This window comes from Sebastes fasciatus, chromosome 20, assembly GCF_043250625.1.
Source record: "Sebastes fasciatus isolate fSebFas1 chromosome 20, fSebFas1.pri, whole genome shotgun sequence".
NCBI lineage: Eukaryota > Metazoa > Chordata > Actinopteri > Perciformes > Sebastidae > Sebastes > Sebastes fasciatus.
Window position 1 is genome coordinate 21,718,999 of NC_133814.1, and position 23,110 is coordinate 21,742,108.

A 23,110-nucleotide genomic window follows, 5' to 3' on the forward strand; every position below is an offset into this window, starting at 1 on the left:
TATCATGTGAAGGGCCACAACCTTACCCATGTGAAGCAACAATACCGCCGGGATTTTTTTCTGAAAAAGGAAAGGCACAGATGGAGGGCGATGAAGAGAAACACACCCTCAAAGGGGCGGCGGAGGGTGTCGCCACATTGGATTCACTCAGTCATGCCAGCACAGTGACAGACGTTCTTTCTCCGTGCCCCGCATGAAATGTACCCAAACCCTCATTACGCCTACAGAGGAGGGATTGTGCTGTAATATGTGTGTGTGTGTGTGTGTGTGTGTGTGTGTGTGTGTGTGTGTGTGTGTGTGTGTGTGTGTGTGTGTGTGTGGGAGTCCGTGCACACGAGTACATGTCTAATTAATCACTAAAAATCCGCCCCATCAGTCTCTGACAAATAGACAGCATTCACGCCTGGTACCAGAGTGCAGGAACTGAGCCAAGTGGTTGAATTAAACCGTCCAATAGTGTAATGTTGGACGGCGAAACAAAGCAGAATTTCTACAGAGGGATTGTGCTGAAAAAGACAGAGAGGGAGTACAAAACACTCTGTTACAGCAGGGAGGCCAGAGTCACAGTTGGCTTTCACTATAGTTAATAAGTTAAAATATAGTTTGCTGGCAATGTTGGCTGCTATATTTTTTCCAAAAGAAAAAGAGGGTCAGAAGCGCTGACAAGTTGCTCAGAATGAAACCTTTGGGGGGGAACAAAATGTGCCAAATCACCAAAAAGATAAGCCAACGTGACAATCTTTTAGACTCCACAAAAAACAGGACACAAACTTTGGTGAAATCAGCAGGAGGGTTCTCAGTGTGACGGGAAGATAAGTGACCGTTTTCTGCACTGTGTCAACTTCTCAACGGCTCCTGGCCTTTTTCTTTATACACATCCTCCTCCCACTGAAGTCAAACACACAAACCGGCTATAAAGGCCTCGGGGAACGAGCGCTGACTGACAAGACGAGTTAATAAACCCCCGTGGTGTTAACTTTAATGACACCGACTGCAAAACGACAAAACACTTGCTGACAAAAGGGAACACACAGACATTACCACTTCAACCTGATAATAGCAATTCGCACAACAGCAGCCGACAAGCTGCAAAACCACAGAACAGGACGGAGATAAAGACTGGAGCTTCTGCTCTCGTAAAAAGCACACTGTTAAAGTAATTGCACCCTTGCTTGATTTACGTATATCCACTGTGATTTGGTTTAGTGCTGTGTGTGAGGAGGCCATGACTCTTTGGGAATGTCCAGCTAAGCACACAAGGACTGATTACATTTCAGGAGATCAGCTCACTGAGACACATAATCTTATACGGACTAAATGTGTGCAAGGCAGTAGGGCTGCAACTAACGATTACTTTCATTGGGAATTAATTGTTGATTATTTCCTTGATTAATCAATTAGTTGTTTGGTCTATAAAATGTCAGAAAATGGTGAAATATGTCAACCGGTGTCTCCCAAAGCCCAAGATGACGTCCTCAAATGTCTTGTTTTGTCCACAACTCAAAGACATTCAGTTTACTGTCAAAGAGGAGTAAAGAAACCACAAAACATTCACATTTAAGAAACTGGAATCAGAGAGTTTTGACTTTTTTCTCTTAAAAAATTACTCAAACCGATTATCAAAACAGTCGGTGATTAATTTAGTGGTTGAACTGGTTAATCGTTGCAGCTCTACACGGCAGCTAAGTACTTCATTCGATACCCATCATGTGATTGGAAGTTTTGTTCCACTGGCTAGCAAATCGCCGCCAAATTGCGCAACGCTCGTACAGCGGTTACCACTTATAACTGTGGCAATCCCGGCTGTATGGGTTGTAGCTGCTGTGGTAGTGGGCCAATCACATGTCGCAATAAATCGAAGAACGCTTGCGGAGATTGGCTGTGAGCAAAACCACACAAATAGTATTTTTTCTTTCTAGATCTGGGCACAAAAAGGATCGACTGCAAGTATCGTTTGATTGGAAAAGTTTCGATACTAATGGTACCGGGTTATTTTGATTAATACCTTAAAAGGTTTTTTGAGATCAATTAAAGTTTAAGAAAACAATCATTACTTGTAAAATAAAATGCCAAAAGCATGGAAAGCAGATTACATTAGACAACATAAAAGCCACAACTTAACACATCATATAATAATACATGGCTCCTTTGAAACCTGTATATCTGTTTGTGAATCACCACCTAATTATGTCAGGAAAGTCTTTGATGTATCATCGGCGTTGTCTTACCGCAATGCATCTTTCTTTTATTTGGTTTTCTTAAAGATAGCTCTCACATCTGGCACGCCACTTTGATTTGGCAATCAAGCAACAACTTGGATTTCCTGGAAACATATGTCTGCAGGCATCAAGTTTTCATTAGCGAAGCGCTTACAGATGCGCCTGTTGTGGTTGTGTGATGACATGCATATGAACTATATGTGGAAGTTTAAAGTCCATCAACGTCCTCCGTTCAAACGTAAATAGGTTGAAAGGTCATCGGGGAGAGTTGGCGTCTGAGTCACAAACACACGGCTCACAAACAAACACACACACCCTGTTGTTTCCCACAGGGCAGATAAAATGCCTCTGTAACTGAGGAGCCAGCACACAAAGTACAATACATGAGAAAGAACAAAAAACAAAGCAGTACACTGGAAGACAAAACCTTTTTGGCACACCCAAACCACACGCATGTACCTAGAAAGGAAATGCACGAACACAAGATGGGGCTCAAAGGTGACCCACATGAGTGACACCGACTATTTACAGTAATTCACATGCATTTAATACAAAGAGACAAAGGCCTTAGATGCCTATCTATCCAGGTATTGTACCCTTCCATTCACAGAACGGGATCGCTGACCTAAAATGTCCTCTCGAGGCTCGGACAGGAAGATGAGTCTTTATTCAGACGGATCTCACAGGATCATCAGACGATAAGAGCTCACAATAGTTCAGAACTATTTCCATCTCCTGAACTAGTTTCCCGGCATGAATTTGTCATCCAGTGGGCGCAGAGGTGACCACAGTTACGCCAGCAGCCCGCCTTTGTCTATTGAGAGGAAAACCACCTGTTCCTGTGTCCGTACAGAGCCGCAAAACAATGAGGACTCGCTGGTCTGTAAACAAATCCAAAGCCTGGACCGCAACGGCCAGCTGCACAGTCATGTGTGTTTTCCATATGTGACCCAGTCACAGTCGAGTCAACACACATTGCGCCAACTGCTGCTAAAAGCAATATTGTTATTGAGGCGGGAAACTTGATGCAATCATACGTGGGTCTGCTACAGATTACAGAGCTGTGGGAGTAGTGGCTGTACTACTTGGATGTTTGATTTTAATAGAAATGTGCGACAAAGAAAGGCAGGTCCACTGGATTTCTTATCAGATTGTTTTCATTTGCACATTTCAGCTGATAAACCTGTTATAAATATCAACTGCTGGGTTATTATCGGCTTCAAATTGAACGTGCAACAATAGATTTTTTTAATGAATTCAGTTAAACTACATGGGGACGTGATAATTTATGCTGCTAATGAGGCAATTTTCAAGGTTTTCTAAGGTAGCACCATGTCAACCCGGGTCATATTCTCATATTTCTGTCTATTTTGATGACATTTTATTAGATGGGGTCTCTATCAAGAACAACAATAACTTCAAATGGGGCAAGGAGTTCAAAAAGCAGTGACGTAGATTATCGAAGTAAGCTAATCATGAAGCTAATCAATAACGTTACGAATAATGTGAACGCCAGCACTACCTGAGTCAAAGTTAGTTGCGTTAAGTTTGGACATAACTGAAAGGTTTAGTTTGGATTTTTTTTTAAGTGGGGTTGTGTGTATACTCCCATGTTCTGTGAGGTAAAATTACTGTTTTTGGGAATGGAGTCTGGTGGCTTTGAAAAGAGCAATTCAGTTCTCCGTGGGAGAGTGCTGTCTGAAAGCAAGGTAAGGCAGCTCTCAACGGGAGCAACAGAAAAACATATTTTAGCCACCTAAAAGAATCAATATCAGTTTAAGTCTACGCTATATTTAGAATACTTTCACTGCTTTACTTTGCCGTCAGACAGCCCTTTCTGATAAGGAACTGAAGCAATTATATCATGCTCTTCAAAGCCACCAGACTTCATTCACAAAAACAGTAATTTTACCTCTCAGAACACGGGAGTTGCTGGTCTACCACTGCATCTATCTCCATCTAAGTTACTGTATGTAACGTTAATACACTGACTATAAGCATGTGTATATCCTGTACATGTAGCAGCGTCATCATGCAGAAACCTACGTCAGGTCATGTGGGAAAACGTTTTTAGAAGGGCTTGGGGAAAATAGCATTTTGAAGCCAAAACATGCATACATTGACCAAAACACTATTCTCAGAATGACTAAAGTAAACACAGAAATAAAAGTAGTCCCCTGGAAAATCCCTGTAGCTGCTGGTATCCCTTTTTGGAAATCTGTAGGAGGGTTGTGATCCTTGTGAGCCATTCAAAGTTGTTCTTCCCAAAGTCTGGGTTTCCCAAGTCTACAACAGAGGTGGTGAGTACATCATCATGACTAATAGATTAGACATGATGGACAAAAATGTAGGACCCAGGTTGACTGAAATTTCCCTTTAGTCAGTGCCACTGGTATTTATTACCATCAGCAAGTCCAAATCTAACCAAAACTATGACGCACGTTCCAAAATATGTTTGTAATGATAATCCAGAGAATGTTAGTGGGGCAGGTGTACCAGCTGATGACGGATGACGCTGTTCTGTGGTGTTCTTGTATAAAACAGAAACCGCAGAGGATGTTCTGAGATGTGGGAACAACCCACTGTGCTGGCCACAGTTCACGGCTTCACTGGAACCGCCTTTACCTCAGACATGACAATTACCCAAACTGGTTTTAAACCGTGTAATTCCAGACACAAACAATGACATGTGCATGTTGCAAGAGTGACGATGATGTGCTATAAATATAAATTGTTCAATTGTATTATACTGTGTGTTATTTGAAAGCGTGTGCTTTAGGAGTTGTGGCGTCAAACTCTTGTTGGTGTTTTCAAGAAGGGAGTGAAATGACTTCAATGTGTACGCCACACAGGAAAACAATTCCTGTTGAACTGGTTATTTTACCCACAATGGTCACGTTACACGGACAGAAACCAAAACAGGCACAGATGTGAGCGATCGAGTGACAGGTGCATACGGGTTGCTGTACAAAAGAAAGAAGAGAAAGCGGCCTTGTTCCCCTGGGAACGGCCGTGATATATTATTGTTAAATGGGATGTTAAAGGGCATGTGGTGTCACTGTGCCAGATTCAGCTACGGTTTCCCTCTGAGGGTTGCAGCTTTGTGGCGAATATTGAATGTTGATGGATTTTTTAGAGGGTTTGGCCCAAAAACTGCTGACACAGTTTGGACCTCTTTAACTATTCAACACTCAAATGGTGTTGTTCCAAAATAAGATCATCTTAAATACTTCTACTTCTCTTTCAAAATAAAACATGACTTTCTATAGAATACTAATTAAGGCCTCGGTTGACTACGGGCGCTTTCACAAGCCAGTCCATTTGGCAAGTTTGAATCAGAGTGAAATTGATAGTTCTGTTTCGTTTTCTATTTAGTCTGGTTCGGTTTCACAGTGCACAAGTTAAAGCAGACCAAATGTAGTGTACGAAGGAGCAAATTTGTCTTTTTCTCAAGAGCTGCCATTTCATCCACACCAATACTATCTTCGCCCAGACAAGTGTTTTAGGGCCATTTCAGAATTTATCTCCATCCCTACTAACACGCCTGAAAATGCACATCACATTCTCGAACACTGGACATGCGCTTGCCGGGGTAAACAGAAAGCAGCGCGGTTGGTTGTTCAGCTGCGGAAAATACCACGAAGGAAGTACAGCAATGGCGAAAAGTAAGACCAGAGATTTCTTTGCTTGGACCGACGGCGGGGTGGAGCTGTTACACACGAGTATAAGGCGTTCAACGCGGTGGTTAACGCAACAGATGTTTTATTTCCGGAAAAGGTTAAAGTGATGGGGCGTGACGAATAAGGGAAGGACACGTCGTGACTGATGAGACCCAATCAAGAAGCGAACGTTGGGTGACTGCGTCATCGTTTTTTAAAGGTCTCCGTTTCTGCCCGTCTAAAATGCAACCCTGGAGTTATAAAACTAAAACAGGCTCAGCAGCGTTTTGGGGGGCTCGAAAACGCCGTAGTAGTGTGGACGCTAGGCATTAACGTAGCAAAGGTTATGCGTTTTAAAACGAAAACCTATTAGTGTGGATGTAGCCTGACTTGGCACTGATCTACTGTGCACATAAACTCCCTTCTCCTCCAGTTTATTTCCAATGACTTTATAAACGGCGCTGTTTTTGTGGACTTTATTTAGCATATTCTGTATGTTCTCTTCTCGCCCGGATGTCAAGCAAACATGGTACTTCTTCAGAAGTCCAGGTCAGTCCTCTCCCACTCATGTTAACCTGTCATTTACCTGTGTAGCCTGCTATTTTGGTTTGCTTGGAAACGGTCCAAGACCGGTTGTTTTGGTCCACACACCAGAGTACGATTACTGTGTTCATAACTGTCCAAACAAACTGTACCAGAGTTAGATTAAAACAGACTAGATGTTGGCTTGTGAAAGCGCCCTAAATCACTGGTTCCCTGTCAAGGGGTCATAAGAGGATTAACCGGATAGGAAAGCAAAACAACAAAAGAATATTTCTGCTGGACCATATTGTGCTGTTTTTTTCAGGTTTTCCTTAAAAAATAAATTATAAATCCTAAAAAAAAATTGTTCTTGAGAGTTACTGGATAATTTCACCTCTTTGGCTGACCTGGTCGTGAATCATAAGACAACTGGAAACGAAAGGACATTGTTTGTTTTAAGAGAACACAAGCTAAATAGATTTGAAACCACAGAGCTAAATTACGGCCTTTTAACACAGGGAACCTCGGTTTCCTTTAAGGATACTGATCTGGTTAATTTGTTTCACCTGATCGAAGTTCAAAGTCAAGCATATTCTAGTGCGAAACGCCCAAGGCCTTTGCATAACACTGGATTCTGCTTCCATATAAAGTCTGTTCATTGAAAGATTAACTCAAACATGATTTCCCTTCAAAGTTCAAAGACCTCGCTGCTTTCTTAGCAGGCGGGGTGAATCCTGTAATTGTCTGAGACAAAACAACTCTCCTCTGGGAGTTCAACATAAGCCTCAGTGCTTTCCAGTATCAACAGCTGAGAAAAAAAATTACACATCCGTCACCTTTGAAGGGATTAATAATACACAGGAACCGAGAGGCTTCCACAGCTTCAGAGCTCCCGGAGAGCAGAACTGAAACGCTTCCAATAATGTAATAATATTTCAATAAGAGATGTTTTCTAAGAATTGCAGCTGCCATTTTTAATTTGAGTCCCAGTTGCAATCTATTTATAGTGGCAAGTAGCCTAAAACATGACCTTTTGCTCTCTGCAACTTGCCCTTTTGGTGCCGTTTCTGAAGACACGGTAATTAGGGATGCACCGATTTGACCTTGTTGACTGCAATCAGCCTATTGGCAAATAAGATGACATTCACTGATGGCAGTGACCGATGTTTACGTGTTGTGTTGCATTCATTTCGTGCCGGTTAATTGTTGTGTTAGCTGCTGATTTCATTAAATGTAATACATTTTTCACAAAATGTTGGGCTATGTAAGTACTGAAAAAGAAATGATTCTCATTGAGTAGGTACTTATATACAGGCTAAAGGGGCTTTTTTTGAAGCAGTTATTTTTCATGTGAAAGAGGGTTGTTTTAAAGCTTGTTTCATAAATTTGTATGATTTAATTTGTGCTTAATTAAAGGGCTGATGATGATGATTTATAATGAAGTTGTGTGGCACCAATGGGGGAATAAATAACAACAAAACAAACAACAAAAAAACATTGCTATCGGTATCGGCTATCGGACAAATTTTTTATTTTAAACATAGGTATCAGTATCGGCCCATAATTTTGCAATCAGTGCATCCCTGACAGTAATTATTTTTAGGGTTGCAACTAACGATTATTTGTATTGTCGATTAATCTTTCGATTATTTTCTCGATTAATCAATTAGTTGTTTGGTCTGTAAAATGTCAAAAAATGGTGAAAAAGCCCAAGATGACATCCTCAAATGTCTTGTTTTGTCCACAACTCGAAGATATTCAGTTTACTGTCATAGACGAGTAAAGAAACCAGAAAATATCCCCATTTAAGAAGCTGGAATCAGGAGAATTTCTACTTTTTGTTTCTTAAAAATGTACTCAATTTATCAAAATAGTTGGCAATTTTAATTGAATAGTTGACAACTAATCGATTAATCGTCGCAGCTCTAATTATTTTTCGTCAAAAATCACGTACAACCCTTTTAAAATATGCCATTAATGATTCATAAAAACAGAAATCTCACTGAGTTTTGCTTCCCCTCACCCTCCCCCAGCTATAAACCTTTTGCGCAGGCCATGTAATCGCAACGAAGCCATGCAGAAGTCAAGACATTCTCCCATCATTCCCTGTCGGCCTCCTGTGGAGCGCGGGATAAAAAGGTGGGTGGATTACAGAGGCCGCAAGCAATTTACATAGGCATTTCCTGAGGCATGGGAAGCAACAAGAACATGCAATATACTGTAAGCTATCACATCTGACTCCAGTTAACTAATGTCTTCTCTCCTATAAACGAAACGTACTCCATACATTAAACCTCCTCATGCTATGGAAACCAGACGAACACAAATAAAAAAAAAACGGACTTGGTGTTGATTCACAAGGAAATGAGTCGCCCTCCACTTTAACGAACTGCCTGAAGTTAGAGAGCAAATAAGTCTTACTGCCTCTTCCCCAACCCCCACACTCCTGCACGCCCTCTTTCCAGTATAAAACTATAATGACCTCAGCGCAGTCAGAGTTGGGCAGGTAGCCAGCTTACTCACTACGCAGCAGCAGCAGTATCCTCCAGAGCTATCTGAAATAGCCTCCGCAGCAAAAAAAAGCACAGTCAGTCAGAGATGACACACACACACACACACACACATACACACACTCCCCTCCCCTCTGACTCTGGAGCACACAATAGATCCTGATGGAGAGATATCTGCCTGGCAGCTCTGGAGAAGCCATATACAATAAGGAGCTGAAAGGCCTGGAGTGAGCGTGATAATGCAGCACTTTAAGTCGCTGGAAAAGCCAGAGAGGACGCTTGGAAAAGTGGCGACGTGATGGTGATCAGGCAGAGTCTGACCTTGGCCTGAATCTCTCCAGTTCCCTCCAGTTCTCTTTTATCACAGAGCTGCCAATGTACAGCGTTTGGGTGAATGATTCATCAAGCGAAATGACAAGCTGACTGCTGTTGTTAGGGTGTGGTTGTGTGTTTGTGTATGTGTGTAGGCTGAGGTCAGAGGGCAACAGTTGTACAAAAACAACACCAAAGCCATTAGTCATTAGGGCTGGGAAAGAAATGTATTCACTTATGTATCGCAATTTTTTAATGCCAGAATCGATATATTTGCTTCATTTGAGACTATGCCGAGGTAGAAGGAAGTTACCGCTTTTACTGTTGTAGTCAGAGTAACTTGACCTCATATCCGTTCTGTATCCATTAACCAAAACAAACAGCAGCTGGCCGCAAAGAGGAAGTGCAAAACAGCGAAGGGTCCATGTGGATACGACCTGCACCCTCACATGTTAAATCCAACAAGGTCAACACTACACATCCAGTCAAGTATGGAAACACTTTGGGTTTCACACATTGCCAGGAAAAGCAGAGCTAGACATGATGGCTAAAGCTGCATGCTAACTCTGTCTTGGAAAGGAAACGTTATCGTATTGCAGTAACGTGCGGTCAAGCCGGCCATCACTCTCATCTCCGCGGTCAAATCGGCCGACGCTACACCTGTAGAGCACCCATATACTGACGTTTATGTTAAATGCATTCAGACGGCCCCGATGGAGCTGACCATGGACGGTAAGAGCTAGCGACGGACTTGGCGAAGTTAGCGGAAGTATACACGTGTGACTACGTCTGGTTTTCAAAATAAGGTGTTAACAAAGGGAACTGTATATACAAAATACATATATGGAAATAAGATTGATTGGATTATATTCACCTGAAGTATAAAACATTACATGTCCGCTATAAGTTAAGTGTATGATTCAACTTTTTCCCATGGTCTAGTGTTAAAAAAGTTAACAAAAATCACAATAAATCATGATATCGAATTGCAATACATAACAATTTCAATGCATATCGAGTCGGCACCCAAGTATTGTGATAGTATCGAATTGGGAGATAGGTGTATAGTCCCAGCCCTATTAGTCAATATGTCCTCCTTCTTTTGTCCAGCCTGGCGGTTTAACAAGAACGAAAGCTTGATTACCGACGATGAGCGAGGAATAATTAAACCGAACGCTATGAAAAACGGGCCTGCAGACTTTATGGTCAGTGCAGTTAAAAGTCAAGCACACACACTTTGATCACAGCGTGATGAATGAGGCCGGGCAGGTAAACAGCCACGGTGGCAATTCTAGAGTAAATTACCCAGTTCATCAAGCATGATGACCGTGAATGAGAAGGCAAGAGCCAGCGTCTGTAAACACAAACAGGAACGACTCACTAATGATGCGAGAAAGTGGACACATTTGGGAGTGGAGGTGAAAGCAGCCGGGCACTTTGTTGAGCTCTCGGTAGATTCCCAGAGAGTAGCAGAGTATTAATGTTACGTAACTCCCGGTGAAGAGAACTGATGCTTTTAAATCCATCTGACTGCTCAGATTAAACCACATGTCCTGTCTCATGTAGCTAGAAATAGGTATGTGGGACACTTATGTCAGACTCTGCAACCTACATCAAACTTTACAACTCCTCCCTATGAGTGTTACACTACACACTCTGGTGAAATAAGTCCAGGTCCAGTCTATTGACTCAATCAGCTGCGATATACAATACTGACTCAACTGTACAATCATTTGTGCAATAATTCAACTGTGCAATACTGTCATTAATACTGCATTTATACTGTACATTCAAGATATATTCTTATTTATACCTAACACACTTAATAGATCTCAGCATTTTGTATTTACTTTTTTTGCACCGTGGTTATACTGTATCCTATATATTGCATGTTTTATCAAATATTTGTACATATTTCATATTTTTTACATTCCCATTTTCTTATTTTTAATTTTAGTACTTATATTTCTTTACATATATTTTCTTTGTATTGTAGAATTATGTACACTTTGTACCAGTATGTACATAATTTACATGTCACATACTCCTTTATTTCTATTTTCTTATGTTTATACAAGAGCAACTGTAACGCCCCCCCGGGGATCAATAAAGTATTTCTGATTCTAAATTAATCGCACACTATTTTCATAATCGATTAATTTGTTTGAGTAAGAACAAAAACATTGACGACGTCATCTTGGGCTTTCAGAAACACTGACGGACATTTTTCACCATTTTCAGACATTTTATAGACCAAACAACTTGAAAATAATCGTTAGTTGCAGCCCTTAAACTAAGTTATTAGTGATTGTATTTGTATTAATTTGTGTGTCCAAAGGTCTGTGGTCCCTTGGGGACTCCAAATGGGGATCCCAAATGTGGGAAACTTAGTGTGGTTTTGGCCTTACCTCTAAAATAGATAATTATGTAATTTTATGAGCGTTCACACAAAAGCAGGATATCTTGCAAAATGAGTGCCTCTGCACCAAAATGTAATCAAGCCAGTAATCTAAAAGGAGCTCTGCACAACTTCATGACTGTGAACCAGACTGATGCAACTAAACACTTTCTAAAAGTAGACCAACGTTTCTCCAGTGACAGATTAAAAAGATGTGGACTCCCAGAGCCAAAGAGGAAACAAAGAATAAATTGTAAAGCATAATTTGACCCAAGAGAAAACAAGACATGTGAGGACGTCATCTTGGACATTTCACTATTTTCAGACATTTTATAGACCAAATAACTTGAAAATAATCATTAGTTGCTGCCCTTAAACTAAGTTATTTGTGTGTCCAGAGGTCTGTGGACCCTTGGGGGACTCAAGTATAGAATAGTTCTCTTTCATTATTGTATAACAAAATGAATGACTCCTTTCATCAGCTTATTGTGCCGTTGGAGCCTTTTTTCTAAAATACATAATTATATAATTTCATAAGCAAAAAACAAAGCAGGATATCTTGCAAAATGAGTGCCTCTGCACCAAAATGTAATCAAGCCAGTAATCTAAAAGGAGCTCTGCACAACTTCATGACTGTGAACCAGACTGATGCAACTAAACACTTTCTAAAAGTAGACCAACGTTTCTCCAGTGACAGATTAAAAAGATGTGGACTCCCAGAGCCAAAGAGGAAACAAAGAATAAATTGTAAAGCATAATTTGACCCAAGAGAAAACAAGACATGTGAGGACGTCATCTTGGACATTTCACTATTTTCAGACATTTTATAGACCAAATAACTTGAAAATAATCATTAGTTGCTGCCCTTAAACTAAGTTATTTGTGTGTCCAGAGGTCTGTGGACCCTTGGGGGACTCAAGTATAGAATAGTTCTCTTTCATTATTGTATAACAAAATGAATGACTCCTTTCATCAGCTTATTGTGCCGTTGGAGCCTTTTTTCTAAAATACATAATTATATAATTTCATAAGCAAAAAACAAAGCAGGATTTCTTGCAAAATGAATAATAAAACTAGGCCTGTCCTCGACCAATTCTTAGTTAATACTTTCAATCTTCTGTTTGCAAGAGATGAGCTCATAAGTTTCTTGGAAATAAGTCATTCAGCATGAAAAAAGCATGAAAATTGACTAATCGACTAAAGAAATCTTAGTAGTTTAAGACCAAATCAACTAAGAGGCAGCCCTAAAAACACTTATATATTTGGAGATCCAATGACATAGAAAAGAAAGGAGCTCTGCACAAATGCATGGCCTGAACCAGACTGAATGCAACTAAAAACTTTCTAAAAGTAGACCAAAGTTTCTCCAGTGACAGATTAAAACGATGGAGGAAAAGGAAACAAGTACTAAATTGTAAAGCACAATTTGACCCAAGGGAAAACAAGACATTTGAGGACGTCATCTTGGGCTTTGGGAAACACTGATGGACATTTTTCACATACTATATGTATATAATAATAGTTAGTTGCTGCCCTTAAAGTAAGTTATTAGTGACTGTATTGTAATTTGTGTGTCCAGAGGTCTGTGGACCCTTAGGGGACTCCTCATGGGGGATCCCAAGTGTACAATAGTTTTCTTTCATTATTGTATAACAAAAATAATGACTCCTTTCATCAGCTTATTGTGCTGTTGGGCCTTACTTCTAAAATAGATAATTATATAATTTCATAAGTAAAATACAAAGCAGGATGTCCTCTGTGCCAAAATGTGATCAGGCCATTAAACCAAAAACTAGGCCTGTCCTCAACCAATTCTTAGATAATACTTTCAATCTTATGTTTCCAAGAGATGAGCTCATAAATTCTTTAGAAATAAGTCGAGGGCAATCTGAAAGCACTTATATATTTGGAGATCCAATGACAATAAAAAAGAAAGGAGCTCTGCACAAATTCATGGCCTGAACTACACTGAATGCAACTTAAAAACTTTCTAAAAGTAGACCAAAAACAGATAATAATATAATTTCATAAGAAAAATACAAAGCAGGACTTCTTGCAAAATAAGTGCCTCTGTGCCAAAGTGTGATCAGGCCAGTAATCTAATCAATTCTTTGTGGATACTTTCAATCTTGTGTTTGCAAGAGATGAGCTCATAAGTTTCATTCAGCATGAAAAAAGCATAAAATCAACTAAATAAATCTTAGTAGACTGAGACCAAAACAACAGGCTAAAAACACTTATATATTTGGAGATCCAATGACATAAAAAAGAAAGGAGCTCTGCACAAATTCATGGCCATAAATGCAACTAAAAACTTTCTAAAAGTAGACCAAAGTTTCTCCAGTGACAGATTAAAAAGATGTAGGAAAAGGAAACATTGTAAAGCATAATTTAACCCAAAAGAAAACATCCTCTTTAAACTGAAGTGGTGTCTTTCATCTAGTCCTCACCAGGCTGCTGACAGAGGACAGAGGACACCAGAGGACTCATTGTTATGTCTCCAGATGGGACTAGATGAGTCTGCACTACGCTGATTGACCACCAGCAGCTTTCACATTCAAATGAGATGCAGATTATCACGTCGTTGGGCTTCTTTTACTTCAACTTTAGAGTAGTTAAAACACTATGATATACACTCTAACTATAGCCGAATTATTACTAACAGTCGTCACAAGCAGAATAAACATAAATAAGAGTAAAACAGCAGCTCTATTAACTCTAAAAACAATGACAAGAATAAAATACCTTTTTTTTTTGACGGTCCGAGCAGTGGTGAAGTTTCTGGGTTTATATTCCACTCAGTAAAGCCTATAAAGTGTCACTATAAAGTCAGTTTCCTCGACCAGGAGAAGCAGGAGAGTACAGCAGGACAGTTCCCTTGTTGGTGCTCCAATGTCCGTTTAGTTTGCATGTGTGTGGCGCACAAAGCGTCCTCCTCCTCCTCCTCCTCCTCCTCCTCCTCCTCTCAGAGCACCACCTCCTGCTCAGCTTTAAAGGGACAGAGCTCCATTAACCACAATATAAATAACAAAGGCACAACTTCAACTTGGTGGGGATCCCAAAGCCTTTAAAATAGACTAATAATGATGAAATTAGATCCTCAAATGGTTCCACTAAAACAGGGGTCAGCAAACGATCAAAAGAGCCATTTTAGGGAAAAAAGAAAAAAAAAGAATCTGTCTGGAGCCGCAAAAATAAAATTAAGTCGTAATATTGCAAGGATAAGGTCATAAGTTTATGAGAAAAAAAGTCGTAATATTACAAGAATAAAGTCATAACAGAAAAAAAGTCGTAATATTACGAGAATAAAGTCATAACTTCACGAGAAAAAGTCGTAATATTACAAGAATAAAGACATAACTTAAGGAGAAAAAAAAGTCGTAATATTACAAGAATAAAGTCATAACTTTACGAGAAAAAAAGTCGTAATATTACGAGAATAAAGTCATAACTTTACGAGAAAAAAAGTCGTAATATTACAAGAATAAAGTCATAACTTTACGAGAAAAAAAGTCGTAATATTACGGGAATAAAGTCATAACTTTACGAGAAAAAAAGTCGTAATATTACAAGAATAAAGTCATAACTTTACGAGAAAAAAAGTTGTAATATTACGAGAAAAAAGTCGTAATATTACGAGAATAAAGTCATAACTTTACGAGAAAATAAGTCGTAATATTACGAGAATAAAGTCATAACTTTACGAGAAAATAAGTCGTAATATTACGAGAATAAAGTCATAACTTTACGAGAAAAAAAAGTGCTGCTGACGCCATTTTGGACTGAAAACGCTCATTATATTCATAATATTTTATTGTTCAACACAGGCCATTTCGGTAGAATATCACAATAGAATAAAAAATAAATTATTTTGTTTTGCTTTTGTACGGCACTTCTTAGGCGGACGTTTTACTGGCGTCCGGTAGTCTATTTCAGTCCAAAATGGCGGAAGCGTACAGTAGCTTTGCTGCTGGGCACTGATGTTGCAATAGAACGATCAATTGACTTTCACTTCTTGGGAATATACGTTCTTTGGTAGTGATCGGGGAGCTAGTGCCGCGGAATCGAGGTCCCGCCCACTCACCTGCCCGAGCCAATCATGAGCCGAGGACGGCCGCACCTAGCTGCTACGTAAGTTCCACGGTAGCTGTTTGCTAGAAAGACCTAACTAACCATAATATCTCTATAACTACATGTATGATCAAATTAACACATGTTCTGTTACACAGACTTGTGACGGTTATAGAAGTGTATTTCCTAAAAGGTTGAACTATTCTCTTAACTCCAGTAGACGTACTTTCTAAACTTTTGTAATCATTATTTTAATAATTAAAGGGACCTTCAATAGTGAACTTGTATGCCTTTGTGTTGGATAGGCATTGGGTTTCTTCCTTAGATAAAGTAGATGTGATAATAGGCACATTAAAACTAAATGTGGGCGACAAATTGTAAGATAATTATACAAAATTATGGTATAACAACTGCACTTTGTCATGCGTGCAGCAACACATAATTAGTAATAATGCATACAGCCTATTTATTCAAAACTCACTAAATATTAGAAATGTCATACTGTAGGATGAGCAGAGTCGATAAAATTCAGCAGAAATTAATGTTCTTCCCACATATGATTTGTAGCATTAAGGCAAATGTACTGCAAGGTAGCCCATTACTATAATTACAGGTCCAAACACATTGATTTATATTAGTACTGACTCATAATAGCCATGATGTAATTAGGGTTGACTTGGTGCACTTTACTCCAATTATCTTTGACAATTTCCAGATTACATTAAAAAAAAAAGGGACTTTAATTTCACACACACACACAAAACACATTTACAACCTTTGATGCATTAACACATTCAGGTCATGTAGAAATGAGCTGTGTGGTTTATGATCGTCATCTGGTCCTCAGGTGTGAACTTTAGCTCTCGTTACGCCCACCTGTAACTATCATCAGGTCTTATATTAGTACACGATGGACCAATTAGTGGTGCAGAGTTTTATGGGAAGCTCTGTTTGGGGCTTCAGCGAGGGTACGCAGGACACAAAACTTTGATGGCACATTACCCCTGAAGCGGGCCCCTTATTCAATTATTGCTTCCTTGTGTGGCTTTGTGTTATATAATGAACACAGCCTGGGAAGGCTACAGTCAGCAATTGGGACATGAGGGACTCTCTTATAGTGGAAAACTGTCAACTGGACAAACCCAACGGCGATAAAAATAATTGCGACTTCATGAATGACTTCATCAAACAATTTCAGCCATTTATGTCACAGCTTTCAGTCGCCCTCAGAAGTTGAGCATACACTGTACGATTTTTAGAAATGTTGTTGTGTAACTCCTACTCCTACTGTAGGAGTAGATCGTTTGCGATGAAAAGCCAAAGCTCACGATTTATGTGCTCACACTTTACATGTAAAATAGAAAAAAAAGAAACGGCCCGTCGGCTGCTGGAGGCTTTTGTGGCTGTTGACAGTCTTCAATAAAGATTTGTTTGCAAGCTCCAAGGCGGGTAAAGTTTGTTTGCTAGAAGAGGTCTGTTCGGGTCACAATGCTAAAGTGGGGCATTCACTGTATGATTTTAGTCCGTTTCTGGCACGAATTTTGAGCGGCACGACTCAATTTGAGTCGGAACAAATTTCAGCTTTGTTGTGCGTCGTTTGACGTGAGGTGTGCAGGGGGGACCGAGGACCGATTAACTCCTCCCAACCGGCCGTCGGACAGTCCGATGAATGAGGCTCTCGCACAGTTGAAGCAGAATCACGATTCTCCAACGTCAGCGCCTTTTTTCTGCTTTTCTTACAGTAATCAGAGCGTAGCTATCAAGATAATAATGTACAATAGATATAGTAAAACGTAGCTAGCTTACCTCCAATTCTCTCTGCAAAATGGACAAGCCATACTGTCCACGTCTTCCTATCCACCTGTGAGTTCATCTACGCCGGCACCTTTTTTTTTTAGAGTTTCAGCAGACAGGATGGCACGGATGATTGTTAGCATCGTGACCCGTACAGACCTCTGCTAGCAAACAAACTTAACCTGCCTCAGAGCTTTAAAACCAATCTTTATTGACAACTGTCAACAGCCAGAATGGTCCACAGGCTGGAGTTAATCACGGCTTCGGAGCGTGTGTCGAGTAATCAAGAAAGTTTTCTGTGAAACGCGTATCAAGACTAGTATTGCTTTAGACCAATGACGTCATTGAAGACGCCCAAAACTTAATATTCCTGAATAAAAAAAAAAAAATGTCTCCCATCTATCATTTTCCTCTAGTTACACAAGCACATTCACTGCTCTCTGCCCGGTTAAACCACTGCCACATATCTGGAATATATCTGCCTGTTTTACACTCTATGACCAATAGGTGGTTTCGTGTGCACATGAAGCCCAGATGAAGCCTCGTGAGATGAACCCTTTTGCGAACCAATTTGCTGGAGAGCTCCATGAAGCTTCATTTCCGCCATCACTATTAATACGTTTTCGGTCCCCCCTGTACACTGCACGGTAAACAACGCCCAACAAAGCTGAAATTTGGCAAAAGATTTGGGCCAGATACGGGCTAAAATCGTACAGTCTATGCCCAGCTAAGTAGATCTTGCTTGAACCACACACTGTGGAAACTAGTGTCCATCCAAACTGCAAGACAGAAGAGTGAGAACGACATTAGCTGCGGCGAAGGGACTTACCAAAATGTCTACGGTCATTTCTGTGCTCCCATAATGCGCATTAAGTCAGAAACCAATTTAAGCATCCACCAAACAGTACATTAGAAAGGCATTCATGAACGGCACTCAGGGAACATCCCCTTTCTCAAATTAGTATCCTTTCTCCAACAGGCAGTATATCCTCTTCAAATCCCCAAACCACCCTCAGTGAAGCTCACAAATGAGGCAATTAAATTCAGGGTTTCAAACTCCTTTGAACTACACCTTCTGTCTCAATCCTTTATTATTCCAACGGTGGGTTCTCAAAGCTCATCAGGGCTATTTAGTACCTTGGGCTCCCTTTTTAAACGGGGACCACCAGCTCGCTCTTGTCTGTCATTCATTTCCTGAGGGGGGGGGGGGGGGGGGAGAGAGAAAGAAAAAGACAGACAGAGGGAAATGAATTTTTCAGCAAGTGAAATGCCTCCTGTCTGTGATTCTTCTGTCGGAGAGAAATTTCCCATGTGTTTTCAAAAAAGGGATTAGCGCTCTGGACGCGCTCGTTCCAATTCCCCGTTCTGTCCTATCCCATCTAATCTCCTCTCTTCTCATGCCTATGTGTTTAGTAGGTTAGCCCTGGATCAAGTTGAATGTGATCCAATTAGCATCTAACACCATCTGACACCGAACATGTGCTTCTGTCATACATGTCTATTGGTTCTGGTACTTTCTCAAACTCCAACATTTGTTCCTTTTAAATACATATAAGTTTGACTTTATGTGCAGTCTGAGCCGCAGGTTTTAAAGGGCCAACTGAGCCAGTTTAGTCGACCATGAAACAAATGATGAGCTAATGAATTGTGGTTATCAGGGAGCACAGATGAAGATGAAAAAGTCCGGAGGGGACATTTGTAACCAGATAACAGGATTTCACAGCATCTACACTGATCCAATTTATTGCTGCCCTGAGTAACACTGAGGTTAGGAGGAATTTCATCAACTAATTAGCCACAGACGGATCCCACCTATGTGCTCACAGAAAGCATTTATACACAGAGCGTTGCTGGCATTTTTTACATCACATTTCTGCATGTTTTCCTTTAATGTTTTCATGACACGTCATTAAAGGTATGGTGCTGGTGGTGACATGATGTACCCTGGGTATTTAAAGGGACAGTGTGTAGTGTCTTCAGTCGCGTGAGTCGTTAGTATCATCAGACCCATGAGTCGTTAGTCACGTGAGTCGTTAGTATCGTCAGTCTCGTGAGTTGTTAGTGACGTGAGTCATTAGTATCGTCAGTCCCGTGAGTTGTTAGTGACGTGAGTCATTAGTATCGTCAGTCCCGTGAGTTGTTAGTCACGTGAGTCGTTAGTATCGCCAGTCTCGTGAGTTGTTAGTTACATGAGTCATTAGTATCGTCAGTCTCGTGAGTTGTTAGTCACGTGAGTCGTTAGTATCATCAGTCCCATGAGTCGTTATTCAGTGAAGTTAATTTTTATTTTAGCGCATGTGAGCGTGCCCTACTGGTTAGCTCACGGCTGCTGCTCTGCACTGCGCTCATACGGCGGTTATAGCCAATAACGCCGTCCCGACTGGCGACGCCGTTTTGGAAGCGTAGCACCCACCATCCGGTTTCCCCTCAGGTTAACACTGTTAGCTCTGTCAGCACTGTTGCCGTTGTTTTCACTGTTAGTGTTGTTAGCACCATTAGCTGTGAACCTCCGGCTCAGCCGTCGCCATGTTGAGAGCCTTGCAGAGGCAATAGAAATGCTCCCAATCCCGCATTTAGTACATTTAATCGCCAGATCTGTGAAACTGAGTTTCTCCACAAAGAATCGCACAAAAGCTCCACTTTAGATCTTGTGTTTACCAGAGATGTGCTCATAAGGAAATAAGCTATTCAGCATGAAAAAAGCATTAAAAATGACTGATCGACTAAAGAAATCATCCTTTCAGACAGAACGTGGTTTGCGCTGCGCTCACTGCTGGGTTCACCAAACATCACAGTGCAAAGTTCAACAAGGTTCTGCGAGCTTTGCGCTCGTGCTTTGCTCGGCGCAGCAAAAAGCCGTTGTTGTGCCATGCAAGCCATTGTAAATAATGGGTGTCAGAGCGCAGTGGTGTTCTGTCTGAAAGGCCAATAAGAGTGGTCAGCCCTAATAACATTGGTCATATGATTAAAATTTCAGCATCAGTATTTTCATGTTTCTGCTCTGCACAGTTTTCAATTGATAACCAGAACTGCTAACATTCAAAAATAATTTATTTCAGAAATGTACTGTGATCATATATTCATTCAGATTCTGCATGATAAGCTTTTGTTGCGTACAATGAAATCACCCCACAGAGAAAAAAGAAAAAAAAAAGTAGGTGACTTTTTTTTTCTTCGTTTTTTTGAACTATGAAAACTAGGAACACACCACTGAGTCTTCACTATAGCGTTATGAGTGCGCCCGGCAGGCGGCTGGACGCTGCCAGCACCTCTGTGGCGTCACTCCAGGCAGGTTTTACAGATGCTGCAGGACAATCTCTTTATAACCAGACACACAGTGAATGATCTGTAAAGCTTACGCACAAGTAGTGTAATCACACACGCACACACATACACATGCACGCACACACGCATTAGCATTTGGGACAATACAGTCACACCTGAATAGTACAGAGTGGTTTGATTACACAAAAGGGAAAAGAGGTGAGGCAATTCAATGACATCATCTCTTGGCGCAGGCTCAGCGCTGCCCCGTGATTGTGAGCAGTGACAGAGAAGAGTTATACCAGCAGGGAAGGAAACAGGGGAAAAAAAGGTTTCTTATCAAAATCTCACTGTTAACATTTTAGCAGCTGTGCCCACATGTGACCGTCCCAGTCTACTTCAGACAGTTCTTCGGTTCAACGCATTTCAGTATGCAGAATGATGTGTGTATACGTGAGCCAGCAAAGGGTTGAAAAAAAAAAACATGGGTCGTGAATGCAAATGAATTCACAGCCCACATCTGTCAGGATTAAAAGAAGGCTCTCGTAGCGCGAGGCCAGCCGTTACGATGCCGCAGTCAAGGGCGCCGTCAGCAGGTGCCAGATATCATAAATAAGTGTTTCTCTACCAAGGCATCTCCGATCCACTGAAACACACTCACGAAAAAGACTTGAACACTTTAACAGATATACACTCATTTCATATATCTGCAGGATCCTTCAGGCGTTGACATTTGACCCGCCGCGGCCAGTTTGTCCCATTTTTTTCTATGCATTTGTGTGCTGTAGGCCAGAGAGCTGTTTCCATGGAAACCCATGATTGTTTCGCCAAAAAAACTCTCCCGGCCAACACGTTACAATTTGTTCAATTTGGCATGAAATCCACATCCACGTTTGTCTTTTATCACTTCTCCTTCTTCTTTTTTTTTGTAGTTTTTACATCCAGTCCGTTCACTTCCACAATATGGCTCCATCATATTGTTATTTCTCCATCAACGCAGACTCTGCGTTGACTTGATTTTGTCTTATTAGGTACATCTACTATATATATGTATATATATATATATATATTTATATGTGTGTGTGTTTTCAAAGATTCTTGTGACTTTGTACAGAATCAAAGAGATTACCATTTGAATGAAAAGTAACAAAAACAGAGGAGGAAATAAAGGCATGCATGCAAATAGTTCAAAATAGCAAAATAAAAGTGTTGCAGAGAGTATTTTATCAACTGGTGAGAGAAATCTACACTGGCACACTTCCACACAAACGATAAAAAAAGTGCTCCGAAAAGTCTCATAGTGTCGTTCCGCATGTATCCCGGCTGACTGAAGGAAAGTAACACGGAAAAAAAGAAAAGTAATGAACAGAAAGGCGTAAATGACTTGATTGGGTTGTGTTCTTCAACACAACGTGGGTAGATATTTCCAGAACTTTTGATGTCCTTTTTCAGCATTTTTCACACAAAGGAGGAGAAGCCAGCGATCGGGGCCCGCGAGCCAGGGGCTAGGCTGCTGGGAGGCCTGTAGAGGGTGCTGTGCTGGCTGGGGGGGTTGGAGCTGCTCTGCTGGGAGGGGGTGGGAGTCCGGCTACCTTTGGGCCTGAACAGGCTGCCTTGCCCCTGGGGCGGGCACTGAGGCGGGCCCTGAGGAGGGCCCTGAGGCTGGGCTTGCTGAGGCTGGGGGCTAGGTGAACTGAGCTGGGGCGGCAGTGGAGGTAGAGGAGGCAGCGGTGGCGGGGCGCAGTGATCCGGGTCGCCCGACTCGGACTCGGTGTAACTGTAGGCCTGTGCCCGGGATATGCCTTTCTGCTGGCGCCGCCAGGAGTTGTAGTAAGTGGGGTCGCTGATGTAGTGGTTGACGAAGGAGTGGGTCTTCTGCCGGTTCGGGTCCACCTCGTACTCGCTGTCGCTACCCTGTGAGGGAAAGAAAACAAACACATTGATACGTGGGGTTAGCATGAGGTGACTCTGCAGTGTTTCCATGTGGAGCAGTTAGAGATGCTGAAGCTATAAAATGTAAATGAACATGATGTTATTCTGAGCATCAATTCACAATCACCCCGGTCAGCACACACATGCACACACACTTACACTTACAACACAGCACAAGAACACATGGACACCAAAAATGGTCAAAGCATGGAAGGATGACTTGTTACTGAAGCGTGCATTGGAAACGGACCATCAAACACATGATGGCAATTTATCCTCAGGACTTAATCAGTATTGTTCAGGATCTAAAGATCTTTGTATCCACACCACCGCCAGCATGACGGGGGTTTGGTGTTGTGCGGCACAGTGGGCCACGTTAAACCTGTAATGGGAGTCTGGGGGGGGAGAGGATTGGATGGGGGACTAGCA

At 41.2% G+C, this 23,110-nt stretch overlaps 2 protein-coding genes and 1 long non-coding RNA gene across 10 annotated transcripts in view; 1 reads left to right on the forward strand and 2 right to left on the reverse strand.

Annotated features, from left to right (window-relative positions):
- The window catches only part of cdc42ep4b (CDC42 effector protein (Rho GTPase binding) 4b), a 29,563-nt gene extending 15,004 nt beyond the window's left edge, over positions 1-14,559 (reverse strand). Inside the window, exon 1 of one of the 2 annotated variants that reach the window (XM_074619205.1) lies at positions 14,366-14,559. The gene's annotated coding sequence lies outside the window, so the exon portion shown is untranslated. Of the gene's footprint in view, positions 1-14,070; positions 14,091-14,365 lie in introns of those variants that run through there. The other variant, XM_074619207.1, reaches the window with a different exon arrangement.
- Positions 14,560-14,899: 340 nt separating this feature from the next.
- LOC141758595 (uncharacterized) lies at positions 14,900-15,223 on the forward strand. The gene is made up of 2 exons (XR_012591904.1): positions 14,900-14,954; positions 14,999-15,223. It is a non-coding gene; the product is annotated as an uncharacterized LOC141758595 (long non-coding RNA).
- A 5,295-nt stretch (positions 15,224-20,518) lies between these two features.
- The window catches only part of sdk2b (sidekick cell adhesion molecule 2b), a 334,097-nt gene continuing 331,505 nt past the window's right edge, over positions 20,519-23,110 (reverse strand). For all 7 annotated transcript variants that reach the window (XM_074619353.1, XM_074619350.1, XM_074619349.1 and 4 more), the window contains one exon: positions 20,519-22,663. In XM_074619353.1, the coding sequence (XP_074475454.1) occupies positions 22,208-22,663 (456 nt within the window). In that variant the 3' untranslated portion in view covers positions 20,519-22,207. The remainder of the gene's footprint in view (positions 22,664-23,110) is intronic.